Source organism: Jaculus jaculus, chromosome 6 (genome assembly GCF_020740685.1).
Source record: "Jaculus jaculus isolate mJacJac1 chromosome 6, mJacJac1.mat.Y.cur, whole genome shotgun sequence".
Taxonomy (NCBI): Eukaryota; Metazoa; Chordata; class Mammalia; order Rodentia; family Dipodidae; genus Jaculus; species Jaculus jaculus.
The window spans coordinates 155235599-155248939 of NC_059107.1; the positions used below are offsets into that span (position 1 = coordinate 155235599).

At 51.8% G+C, this 13341-nt stretch overlaps 1 protein-coding gene across 1 annotated transcript; it reads left to right on the top strand.

The window, feature by feature from the left end:
- Positions 1-1844: 1844 nt before the first annotated feature.
- LOC101604127 (pyridoxal phosphatase) lies at positions 1845-8306 on the top strand. The gene is made up of 2 exons (XM_045151434.1): positions 1845-2424; positions 6730-8306. The coding sequence occupies exons 1-2, from the start codon at positions 1845-1847 to the stop codon at positions 7044-7046; spliced, it is 897 nt and encodes a 298-aa protein (XP_045007369.1). The 3' UTR covers positions 7047-8306.
- Positions 8307-13341: the final 5035 nt, after the last annotated feature.

A 13341-nucleotide genomic window follows, 5' to 3' on the forward strand; every position in this document is an offset into this window, starting at 1 on the left:
TTTTCTATTTTAATCTCTCTCCTGTTCCTTTCCTCTCTCACTCTCTCTTGCCCGCTCCCTCTATCTGTTTCAGAGCCCCCTCCTACCCGTCCCCAGAGCTCAGCAGCTGCCACGTGGAAGGGGGGTGCATCTTCCCAAACCCAGTCCCTCCTCTCCTAAAATCCTGCTCTCTGAACCGCTAGAAATAAATCCGCTATCCCAAGGAAGACTGTATTCTCAGTTCTCTATTCCGAACCTTAACATTAGGTAATTGGATCACCCTATCATTTTCCTGGGCAACTAACTGCCCCTAGCAACTAAAATAAAATAAGGCAAGACTCTGAAGAAAAAGAAAAAAAAAACAGAAATTAGATCTCTGGGTTCTTGCTATGCATTGATGTTTTCAACAGCATTTGTCAACAGTCACTGAACTCTGCCTGGTGTGGTGGTATACGCCTTTAATACCAGCACTACATAGTGAATTCCAGGTCAGCCTGGGCTAGAGCAAAACCCTACCTCGAAACACCAAAGAGAGAGAGGGGGGGGGGAGAGAGAGAGAGAGGGAGAGAGAGAGATGAGGGAAGGCTGGACAGATGGCTTAGTGGTTAAGGCGCTTTCCTGGGAAGCCTACGGACCCAGGGTAGAAGCCAGATGCACGTGGTGGCGCATGCGTCTGGAGTTCTTTTTGCGGTGGCTAGAGACCCTGGTGTGCCCATTCTCTAACTGCCTTTCTCTCTCTGACTCTCTCTCAAATATTTCTTTTTAAAAAGTCATTGAATTGTGATGGGGAGGTAATATGATGGAGAATGGAATTTCAAAGGGGAAAGTGGGGGGGGGAGGGAATTAACATGGGATTTTTTTATAATCATGGAAAATGCTAATAAAAAAATTTTTTTAACAAGTCATTGAAGCCGGGCATAGTGGCGCACGCCTTTCATCCCAGCACTCAGGAGGCAGGGGTAGGAGGATCGCCATGAGTTTGAGGCCACCCTATGACTACATAATGAATTCCAGGTCAGCCTTTGCTAGAGTGAAACCCTACTCAACTAAAAAAAAAAAAAAAAAAAAAAAAAGTCATTGAACTGTACAGTTAAGATCATCTATGCACCTATGTACATAACACATTTTTAAAAAGTTTCAGCTGGCAGTGGCGGCGTACGCCTTTAATCCCATCACTCGGGAGGCAGAGGTGGGAGAATCGCCGTGAGTTCCAGGTCACCCTGAGACTACACAGCGAATTCCAGGTCAGCCTGGACTAGAGAGGCAGGCCCTACCTCGAAAAACCAAAAGAGAAAGAAAAAATTAATTTCCCCCAGAGGACTCTACTGCACAGGTAGCATGGAGGACCACTGGCCCAGACCAAGGCTCTAGAGCCTGCAAAGGCATTCTGGAGCTCTTTGCCCAGGGCATCCACATCTTTCTCAGGACTTTGATCAGAACTGCCCAGTCTAAGGTTCAGAGGGCAAGAAGATTCGCCCAAAAGCCGACCTCTCCCTTCGCACGTTTCCCTCCCAGCAACCAGCTGGCCTAAGCTTGTGATTGGCTGGGAAGCGCGTGGCTATTCGCTCCACGTTTTCTCTTCAAACCCTCACTGCGCGATTGGCCCAACAGAGAGGGAGGGCGGGCCTAAGAACCAGGCTGGCTCTTCATTGGTTGCCCTGTTCTCCGTGGCGGTCGCGATTCCGCTTCTTTCTCCAGGCTCGGTCCGCTAGTATTCTCGGAATCCCATTGGCCGCGGGCCAGGTCTTGGCCCCGCCCCTCATCCCGTTCAGCGCTCCGATTGGCTGCCAGCGACGGGGATGGGCCGAAGCGCCGTGCGCGCGGAGGGAGCGCGGCGCGGGCGTGCGCGGCGGCCAGGAGGCTGCATGGCGCGGTGCGAGCGTCTGCGCGGCGCGGCCCTGCGCGAGGTGCTGGGCCAGGCGCAGGGGGTCCTGTTCGACTGCGACGGGGTGCTGTGGAACGGCGAGCGCACGGTGCCCGGCGCTCCGGAGCTGCTGGAGCGGCTGGCGCGGGCCGGCAAGGCGACGCTGTTCGTGAGCAACAACAGCCGGCGCGCGCGGCCCGAGCTGGCCCTCCGCTTCGCGCGCCTGGGCTTCAGGGGTCTGCGCGCCGAGCAGCTCTTCAGCTCCGCGCTGTGCGCCGCGCGCCTCCTGCGCCAGCGTCTGCCGGAGACGCCCGACGCGCCCGGAGCCGTGTTCGTGCTGGGTGGCGAGGGGCTGCGCGCCGAGCTGCGCGCCGCGGGGCTGCGCCTGGCGGGGGACCCCGGCCACGACGCGGGCGGCGGCGCGGCCCCGCGCGTGCGCGCCGTGCTCGTGGGCTACGACGAGCATTTCTCCTTCGCCAAGCTGAGCGAGGCGTGCGCGTACCTGCGTGACCCCGACTGCCTTCTCGTGGCCACCGATCGAGACCCTTGGCACCCACTCAGCGACGGCAGCAGGACCCCGGGTGAGCGCAGACTTGGCGAGGGGAAACAGGTGGAGGGGCCATGTGCGCCTTCGCCTCCGAGCCGAGGGCCGGAGAGGCGGGTAGGGAGCCTAGAGATGAGGGATGCCCCCTAGCTTCCAGTCACTGCAGCTGCCAACCTGGGAGGGGTCCGACTTGGCAGATGGAAGTTGCTGTTGGGATTCAGGTCTCCAGACTTCTAGGACTACCCTCCTGAGCTCCTGTCATTTGGCCTCACCCATCCTGGAAAGATGGTCCCTTTGGGAGGTTGGGATCTGATGTCCAGGTGGAGGAAGATCTGGACAGGAGGGCAGTGGAATTTGACCTGAGTTTCATTTCCAGCCCCATGCAGGCTAATTCTGTTGTGTTACATAACCTCCAAGCATCCCTGCCTGGGGGCAGAGGGGGTGCTCACCATGCCAGTTTCATCCCAGGGCTAGTGATGAGGGGATGCCTGGCACATATATGGTGTGAGTTGTAGCCAGCCCTCCTAAGTGTAGAGTTTCACGTAACACCACGATGTCTGTTGTTACTTCCTTTCCAAATTACTGTTTGCAAAGAAACTAGGCCGAGCATGGTGGCCTTTAATCCCAGCACTCGGGAGGCAGAGGTAGGAGGATCACTGTGAGTTCGAGGCCAGCCTGAGACTACAGTGAATTCTAGGTCAGCCTGGACTAGAGTGAGACCTTACCTCGAAAATCCACAAAAGAAAGAAAGAAACCAAGGCTCATAGAGGGGAAGTGAGCTGCCAAAAAGCACACGGTGAATGATAGAGTAGGAGAACCTGTACTTGACTCTTGGGGCACCCTCTCCATCTATCCATCCATCTTGGCTGTTCTTGGAGGTTTTCAGCTCTGCAAGGCAAGGCAGGAGCAAGTAGCAAGTTGGAGTGAGACTAAGATTTGGAATGGGCATGGATAGGGTTAGCTTTCGAGGTCACTCCTCTGCTGGCCCTTGGCCCCCTTGATAACCAGGTGGGGAGGTAGTATTGCATGAGATGAGGTAGGCTTAGGTGTGTGACTGGGTGGTGGGGTATGAGGTGGTCCGATGCTGAGAGAATCAGAGAAGGCTTCCTGGAGGAGACAGTGAACCAGGGTCCCATGGGCATTGTGTAGGATGGCATAGTGGGAAGGGATGCTTTAGTTCTGAGTCTGCGCTGGCTTTGGTCGAGACCGGCTTGTCACCTGACTACATAGGACTTTCCCCCATAAATCTGGGTGGGGGGGGAAGGATCATAACTGCGTCTGCTCTCCCCTCATTCCTGTGCTTTGAGGTCAGGTTTGCTTAGAAGCCTCGAAAGCTCAGTTTAAAATTCTGGAGCAAGGGCGTGGTGGCGCATACCTTTAATCTGAGCACTCAGGAGGCAGAGGTAGGAGTAGAGGTAGGTAGGAGGATCACTGTGAGTTCGAAGCCACCCTGAGACTACATAATGGATTCCAGGTTGGCCTGGGCTAGAGCAAGACCCTACCTCGAAAAAAAATCTGGAGCAAGAGCTTCCCCAGTATCTAGGATGAGGTGATGTGAGGAGCTGGAGAGGAACCAGGTCCTTACGGTTTCCATAACCACTTTGGCTGTGCCCATTAACCCTGCTGGTCACTCCTGCCGCCTGCAGGGGGCGGCAGAGACCCACCAAACCCAGCGCTGCAGCGGCTTTTCGCTTAGATGCAGCTTTCAGTGGCGTCAAAATACTGACAAGCCCCTGTAGGAACGCACTTGTACTCCAGCGCAGGAGGGTCTTCAATTCAAGGCCAGCCTGGGATGCTTGGCCAGAATCTGTCTCCAAAAATTAAAAAAAAAGTTAACAAAGGTGCCATTGTTTATACAATCTGAAATAAATGCACATCTCCCACCTTCAGTTCCTCCTTTCTGCCCCCAGGGGCCTCCTAAGTTGTGTGTATCCTGTTGCCACTTGGCAGCCACTTGAGCTGGCAAGGAGAAACAGCTGCCACCGCAACGGCCTTGCTTTAGTTCAGTAGCCTTGGGTTAGCCCCTTATATTCCTAGGCTCCCTTGTAGGCCTCAGTTTTAGCTGAGTGAACAGAGTAGACACGGGACCCAATGATGAGCTCTGTCCTGTGAGCTAGAAAAGAAAGGGGCCTTTCATACATAAAGCAGCGTAGTCATATGCACCCCACATTGCTCTCCCTTGTCCTGCACTCCTCTCGCCGCTTACACCACAGAAGACAGTGGCTCCCCCTCCCCATGTTTCTGTTTTGAGGTAGGGCCTCACTCTAGCCCAAGCTGACCTGGAATTTGCTATGTAGTCTCAGGGTGGCCTTGAACTCACAGCGATCCCCTACTTCTGCTGCCTCCTAGGTGCAAGTGCTGGGATTAAAGGCGTGTGCCGCCATGACTGGCCGTTTTTTTTTTTTTCTTGGGAGGGGGGTTCGAGGTAGGGTCTCACTCTCTAGCCCGTCTGACCTGGGATTCACTGAACTCACAGTGATCCTCCTACCTCATCCCCCAAGTACTGGGATTAAAGGCCTGTGTCACCACACCTTATTTATTTATTTATTTGAGAGTGACAGAAGGAGGGAGGGAGAGAGAAAGAATGGGCGGGCCACGGCTTCCAGCCACTGCAAATGAATTCCAAATGCATGTCCCCCCTTGTACATCTGGCTAACATGGGTCTTGGGTAATGGAGCCTTGAACCGAGGTCCTTAGGCTTCACAGGCAAGTGCCTAAATGCTAAGCCATCTCTCCAGCCCCCCCCCCCCCTTTTTGAGACAGTCTCACTGTAGCCCAGGCTGCCTGGGAACTCACAGCAGTTCTACCTCAGTCTCCCAAGTGCCGGGGTTAAAAGTGTCTCACCACACGTGGCTTGATTTTGTTGTTGTTGTTGATTTGAGAGGGGTACAGAGAGAGAATGGGTGCACCAGGACCTCTGGCCACTGCAGATGAACTCAGACACATGTACCATCTTGTGCAGCTGGCTAAAGTGGGTCCTGGGGAATCAAAACTCAGGTCCTTAGGCTTTGCAGGGAAGTGCCTTAACCACTGAGCCATCTCTCCAGCCCAGACTTCTGTCTGCTGTTTTGGTTTTTCGATGTATGGTCTCATTGCAGCCCTGGAATTCACTCTTTGTTCCTAGGCTGGCCTTGAACTCACATTGATACTCTTAGTTCTGCTGCCCAGGTGCTAGGATTAATGGCATGCACGGCCACACCTGACATATTTTGTTGTTTGAGTTTTTTTGTTGTTGTTGTTTTGTTGTTTGGGGTAGGGTCTCACTCTAGCCCATGCTGACCTGGAATTCACTATGTAGTCCCAGGGTGGCCTCAAACTCACAGCGATCCTCCTGAGTCCTGGGATTAAAGGTGTGCACACCCCACCCAACATGGTTTTTTGTTTTGTTTTGTATAAGCCTAGCTGACCTCAAACTTGCTCCTATTGCCTCTGTCTCTCAAGTACTGGGATTATGAGTGCAGGTCTTTTTGCTGTTTCTTAGGAAGCTGGGCAGCTCTAGGAAAGCTACTTAATAGCACTGAGCCTCCACTTTCTCCTCTGTAAAATGGGCCCTGACGGTCTAGAGTGTGCTGAGTAAGTGGCCGTGCTCCTCCTCATCTGGTCAGGGACATTAGTGTGAAGGCAGAATGTTCTGGCACAAAGACATGGCCTGTGGGCAGGCCCAGAGAACTCACTGTGGCAGCAGCATGGTGCCAGCTGGGAGACAGGACTGCCCTTTCCCGCCTGAACAGGCTGTTGTTAGACCCTTGGGCCCTTCCCCATCCACCTTGGCTTCTTCCAGTTACAGTGGCAGCAGACATCTTCAATCCTGTAGCTTGTTTTGTCTCCAGTTGGAATTTTCTTCGTGTGATCATCATCCTGGTGAGGCCCACTGGGTCAGAGGTGTGGGCATTTCTGTGCCCCGCTGCATTCCAGGCGAGCTGTGCCAGTTTCCCATGCTGGGAGCATGGCTTCTTGTAGCAGTGCCCACGGCTGGGGGATACGTGCTCTTCTGTTTACAAGTGCTTGTCCCGTGACGCCCACAGCACTCTTAGGGTGGGGAGTGTTTTTAGGGAGTGTTACTTGAGTATATCTGTTTTGCCACAAGTCCAGGGAAAGTCAGGTTGAGTGGCTTGTCCAAAAGCACGCCATGGCCACAATAATGCGGGGGACCTCAGACAAGACTTGAAGGAGGCAGCTGTGTGCATGCAGTCACTCCGAGTCCTTAAATCGTGTTGGGGAAACTGAAGCACAGAGTGGCTAACTCGCCTGCCCATAGCAGTCGTGGAGTCCAAACACCAGCTTCTGATGCAGGACAGTGGCAGTCTGGCCTTCTGACAGTCTCCCCTTCCCCTCCCCACAGGCACCGGGAGCCTGGCCGCTGCAGTGGAGGTTGCGTCGGGACGCCAGGCCCTGGTGGTGGGCAAGCCCAGCCCCTACATGTTCCAGTGCCTCACTGATGACTTCAGCGTGGACCCTGCCCGTACACTCATGGTGGGCGACCGCCTGGAGACCGACATCCTCTTCGGGCATCGCTGTGGCATGACTACCGTGCTCACACTCACAGGCGTCTCCCGCCTCGAGGAAGCCCAGGCCTACTTGGCAGCCAGCCAGCACGACCTCGTGCCCCATTACTATGTGGAAAGCATTGCGGACTTGATGGAGGGGCTGGAGGACTGAGCCCACCCCACCTACAACCCCATCTCCCCACCCCCTGATCCCGTAGCTGGAGACTGTGAGTCACATTCGGTGACACCCGGCCCCCTGGCCCTAGTGTCTGCAGCCCCATGAGGCTGGCACCCAGTAAGGGTCGTAGGTGGTTCCTTGCACCCTCCCAGCCATGGCTGGGCCCTGCTTCTCCAGAAGCTGCCCTGTGGCCGCTTGAAGGGTCACCCTGGCCCAACCCCACCAGGTGGCCTTATTTCCTGCCCTGTCACTTCCATTCCTTGAAATATGGGCCCTGGTGTCAACTGAAGTTTTTCTAAACCATAAGTTACCCCCTCCCCTTCCCTGGGACCCCTAAGGCCAGCCTGCTCCTTGGGGCCTGTCCTCTGGTCCTTGCTGACCAGTCAGAAGTCTGAGGAACCACAGCCCATTACTTTCCTGAGTGGACCAATCATGACTATGGTAGTGACTCTTGGATCCTCAGTTTGTCAACTAGGAACAATGGCTCTTGCATGGCCTGGAATCCCAGTTGACCCATCAGGACACCAGGAAATGACTCACTGGCCTCTTAGATCATGAATAGAGTAATCCAGAAGCCTGAGAGAGTGGCCTCTTGACAATCTGGGTCCACCTGGACCCATCCAAGGGCTCAAGTTTCAGGTGTGGTGGCTGCACTTGGGAGGCTGAGGCAAAAGGATTGCTATGAATGCTGGGCCAGCCTGGGCTACATAAAGGGGCCAAGTTTGAAGATGCTACTCTTCAGTGGCTCTGGGGTGCTGTAGAGAGGCCTATGCCTCCCCTGTCATAGTACCAGCCAGTGGTAATGGTGGCCACAGCTTGGGAGGGATCCCTAGTATCCCCCCTTACAGTGTTCGACATGTCACCTCTCCCCATGCCCACTCCCAGCTATTTATTTATCTATTTATTTATTTATTGTGTGCCAGTGGGGGTGGGCCTTCGTGCCAATCCACCCCTGTTGTAACCAGTCCCCAAGCTTGATAGAGTATGGATGGGCGTGTGGGTGTGTGTGTGTGTGTGTGTGCACCTCGCTCTAGGGCGGGGGCTGCCTGAGCCTGCCTCCCTGAAGCCTACCCTATCCCCAACCCTCCCAGCAAGAAATGTTGTGTCCCACCTTTACAGTGCTCTCTGTGCGTGCAAAAGTACTTTGACGTAGTTTTTGCATAGCTGAGTCTTTACATGCTGTTTTGTTCTCACCTTTAAAAAAAATGGGCTGAGGAAATTACCTAACCATTAAAGGCACTTGCTTGCAAAGCCTGCTGGTCTGGGTTCAATTCCTCAGTCACCCACATAAAGCCAGATAGGCATTTGTTTACAGTGGCAAGAGACCCTGGTATACCCATATATACACAAATAAATTTTTAAAAATTAAAAAAAAAGAAACTAGTATTTGCATCACTCTTTTTGGAAAACAGGAACAGAAATGGGATACTGGGGGCCAGGATGGAGCTAGCTCTGCAGTAGAGCCCATACAAAGAAGGAAAAACCTTACTCCAGAGTGGCAGTTTGAACTTAATGCTTCTCCCAGAAGGTTGTAGCCCACTCTGGAGAGACTGAGGAGACAGGGTGCAAGGCTAGGTCCCTCCTCAGTTGGGTGACATGCTCTTGTGGACATCCTAGATGCTAGGACACTGCTGTGAGCCGGTTGGCTGGCAGGGGTCAGCTCGGGCCTTGCCAACTGATTGGCCCCAAGTACCTCAAGCTCCTTCCTGCTCCCTCAGGGAGGCACCACTGGTGTTACAGTGATTTCCTTTGGTTCTCTCCTCACCCAGGGCAGGTGGTCATTGGCATGGCTTGGGTCGCATCTGGAATCCAGTACCTTGCCCTGGCACCCAAAGCCCCTAGCAGGGAAGTGCCTGTGGACCTAACAAGTACGCTCTGTCAGCACCCTGAGTTCACCAGTCCCAAGCAGTGAGTCTTGATTGGCTGGGGATATAGCTCAGTGGTCCAACATCTGCCTGGCATGTTCAAGACCTTGGGGTCCACCCCTAGCATTAGGTCAACAATAAATACACAACCTTGAGTTTAAGCCAGGTACAGTTCCTTTTGTCTGAATGTCCTGAAGGTACACGTCTGGCCACTTGGACACGACAGGTCTGGGGCCTTCCCAGAAGGGTTACCTCGATTTTAAAGACTAGGGGAACCCGGTGTGATCGATGGTGCACGCCTTTAGTCCCAGCACTTGGGCGGGAGAGGTAGGAGGATCGCTGTGAGTTTGAGGCCAGTCTGAGACTACATGGTGAATTCCAGGTCAGCCTGGGCCAGAGTGAAGCCCTGTCTCGCTGGGGTGGGCTTGGGGTGCTGGAGAGATGGCTAGTGGTTAAGGCAAAGCCAGAGGACTCAGGTTTGATTCCCCAGTACCCACATAAGCCAGATGCACAAGCTGGCACCTGTGTCTGGAGTTTGTTTACAGTGGCCAGAGGCCCTGGTGAGCTCATTCTCCTCTCCCCTACCTCCCTCTCACACACACACATAAATAAATGAATTTTTAAAATTTTTACCTTTTTCATGGAAAATGTTAATAAAAATTTTAAAAAAATTTACCTTTTACTATTTTACAATATATTTTAAAAAAAAAGTCATTATAGTTGCCTTGACTGCGTTACAAGAGCAGGAGTAAAAGAACACTTGGAACACACACGTCAAGATGAAACACCTACTTTACTGAGCTGTAATACCAGACGGTTTGGTTTTTAAATAAGTAGATTGTGATAATGCAAAGTAGAACTAAAGCTTGTTAAAGCACAAAGTAAACTTTGCTTTAATGGCTATAGAAAAGAGGTGGTTTTGTTTTTATTTTCCAGCACATCTGCTTTTGGCAGCAGGTAGAAGTAATGCATTTAAAGCAGTATGTATAGACAGCCTAAGCAAATTGGATAACATTTTAAAGATTTGTTTATTTTAATTTATTTGAGAGCAACAGACAGAGAAAGAGGCAGAGAGAGAATGGGCGCATTAGGACCTCCAGCCACTGCAAACAAACTCCAGATGCATGAGTCACCTTGTGCATCTGGTTTACGGGGGTCCTGGGGAATCGAGCCTTGAACCGGGATCCTTAGGCCTCACAGGCAAGTACTTAACTGCTAAGCCATCTCTCCAGCCCAGATAACTATTTTTATTTATTTACAAGCAGAGAGAGACATGGAGGGAGGAAAGGCAAGAGAGAGAATGGGCATGCCAGGGCCTCTAGGCACTGCAAATAAACTCCAGATGCATGTGCCACTTTCTGCATCTGGCTTTATGAGCACACTGGGGAATCAAACCCAGGACATTAGGCTTTGCAACTTTAATTCTGCATGTCACAGGAACAAAAGGCCGGGCATGGCGGTGCACGCCTTTAATCCCAGCACTTTGGAGGCAGAGGTAGGAGGATCGCCATGAGTTCAAGGCCACCCTTAGACTCCATAATGGATTCCAGGTCAGCCTGGATCAAAGTGAGACCCTCCCTAGAAAAACTTAAAAAAAAAAACACAAAACAAAACACAGGAACAAAAGACACAGCTGCAGGTTGGGGAGGCGTGTGAGCAGTTGTGTTTTGGTATAAAGACAGGTGGAGGATTCTGCACAGGCATTCATGGCAGAATGAGACACACATCACACTTCTGGGGACAATCGGCTGGTGCTTCCTCCTCCACTTGTAGATGACGGCCTCTTTCACTCCCTGACTGCATCTCTGCAGTTTCTTCGCAGGATGACACTCCTGACCGCTGCACCCCCGCTGCCTCCAATTCATGGTTCTAGGTTCTGTGGATCCACCATCCCCTTGCTTCCCAGTTCCCTGTATGTGACACATTTCAAGCTTCTCATAGTGATTTACAACTTTATCTTTGAATGAATGGAAAAGTTTTGAAAGTTTTAAAAAGTTCAAGCAGCTCCTGGCTGTTCGATGATCAACTTGGCCTTCAAAAATTACGGACACATCCCTCCAGACATAAAAGGGCCTGGATATCCATGACCTCATAATGCCTGACGCTACCTACACAAGACCATCATAAGAGGAGGAAAAGACTATGACATCAAAATAAAAGAGAGACTGACTGAAATGGGCAGGGAATGATGGAGAATGGAATTTCAAAGGGAAAAGTCGGGGGGAGGGACGGAGGGTACTACCATGGGATACTTTTTATAATCACGGAAAATGTTAATAAAAATTGAGAAAAAAAAATTACGGACACAGAGCCGGGCATGGTGGTGCACGCCTTTAATCCCAGCACTTGGGAGGCAGAGGTAGGAGGATTGCCATGAGTTCAAGGCCAGCCTGAGGCTACATGGTGAATTCTAGGTCAGCCTGAGCTAGAGTGAGACCCTACATCAAAAACAAAATAACAACAAACAAAAATTACAGACACAGCTCATCTTTAGAGGGAAATGAAGCCCAGACAAGAAAAGCACTTTAAACCTTGTGAAACTATGGTACGTGAGGGAAGGACAGACTTCTGTATACTTTTCTTCTACACATTATTTTTTGGGAAAAATAGACACTAGCTGTCTAGTATCTAACTTGGGGATGACTTGCCTCTAGGAATTCTTGGAAACACGTTATTTGTTTGGTTTTTCAAGGAAGGGTCTTGCTTGAGCCCAGGCTGACTTGGAATTCACTATGTAGTCTCAGGGTGGCCTTGAATTCATGACAATCCTACCTCTGCCTCCCAAGTGCTGGGACTAAAGGTGTGTGTCACTGTGCCCAGATTGGCCAGCCAGTTACTTTGTCATGAACAAGAAAAATAATGAATACAATATTATCATCAAAATGTTTAGAGGCTGGAGAGACAGATCAAGATCAGTGGTTAAGGTGCTTGCCTGCCAAGCTTAATGAGCCTGGTTCAGTTCCCCAGTATCCACATAAAGCCAGATGCACAAATTGGGACATGCATGTGGAGTTCATTTGCAGTGGCTGGAGGCCCTGTTCTCCTTCTCTGTCTTCTCTCTTTCTGCTTGCAGATAAGTGAACAAATATTAAAAATAAAATAAAGCTGTGCATGGTGGCACACACCTTTAGTCCAAGCACTTGGGAGGCAGAGGTAGGAGGGTTGCTATTGAGTTTGAGGCCACCCTGAGACTACATAGGGGGAAAAAGTAAAAGCCAGGGGCTGGGGAGATAGCTCAGTGGTTAAAGGCACTTGCTTGCAAAGCCTGTCAGCCTGGGTTCAACTCCCCAGTATCTACTTAAAGCTGGATGCACAAAGTGGAGTTCATTTGCAATGGCAAATAGCCCTGTTGTTTCCTCTCTCTGATAAGTAACGATTTCAAAAAAAAAAAAAAAAAAGCTGCAGGCTTGACCCCTGGAGGGTTATGAGGGTGCAGTCTGTGATCAGAGGGTAGACCCTTGGTGGGAGGCACACTGTGCGTGAGGAGGTAGCTGTCTGGGCAGATGGGCTGCGTGGACAACAGCAAGGTAGTGTGAGCAAGAGTGAATAAGGGGGCCGCAGCACAAGCTGTCAGAAAGTACTCCCCACTGCCCGCTGATCCTTCATGGGATAGCTGTTATATCCAGGGGCCCAGGAGAACACACTTTCTTGGCCCTAGCTCCCCATGTAAGTACAGTCAAGCGACCACCCACTTCCGGTTTCTAGCTCATGAAACTTATGAAATGTGGAGGCAGGTCAGGCACAGCATCTCTGGGGTGCCTCCTTGCTCTGACTTCAGAGACTGCTCCGGAACACCACAGCCATAGAGGGGACACCTTCCCTGGCAATGAAGCAGCCTGGCCAGTCTCAGGGTTGGGTGGAAGTCCCAGGGCTGGTAGTACCATGCTGATCTGGGCTGGTGTGAATGAGCTGAGTTCAGGTCTCACAACAGCAGCCAAGACCCAGCCTGCTGGACAGAATTCCTGGGCCTTGAGCCTTGGGAAGACTCTCCAAGACCAGCCTTTGGCCTTGAGGGACAAGGAAGGAGAAAAACATCCCTACACTTTATACCTGTGCTTCTCCAAGCAGCCAGGGCGTGAGTGACACCACTCCACCTTCCAGGACCTGGGGACTATTGAGAGAAGCCAAGGCCATTGGCAGCAGCAGCCCCCCAAACCCAAGCTGTCCTCTGCTCCAGGATCCTGGGCAGACACCAGGGAGGACAATATAATGAGGTGAGATAGGGTGTGAAAGCAAGGCGCTGGCACTGGCCCTGGCAGATAAGTGGGCGCCATCATCAGAAGGCCCTGAGGACTCTGGGGAGGGCACAGGAGGTGATAGGAACTAGGTGTTAAAATAGGCCCCATACAGGCCCCAGAGGAATCAACAGGTACTTATATGTCCTGACAGAGCAATGAACACATATTTTATGATAAATTGTACGT

What these genes read in the sequence shown, in the direction of transcription:
- LOC101604127 (XM_045151434.1), top strand. Translation starts at nt 1,845, where the DNA reads ATGGCGCGGTGCGAGCGTCTGCGCGGCGCGGCCCTGCGCGAGGTGCTG. An exon ending in CGACGGCAGCAGGACCCCGG is followed by an intron (nt 2,425 to 6,729) that starts GTGAGCGCAGAC and finishes CCCTCCCCACAG; the next exon opens with GCACCGGGAGCCTGGCCGCT.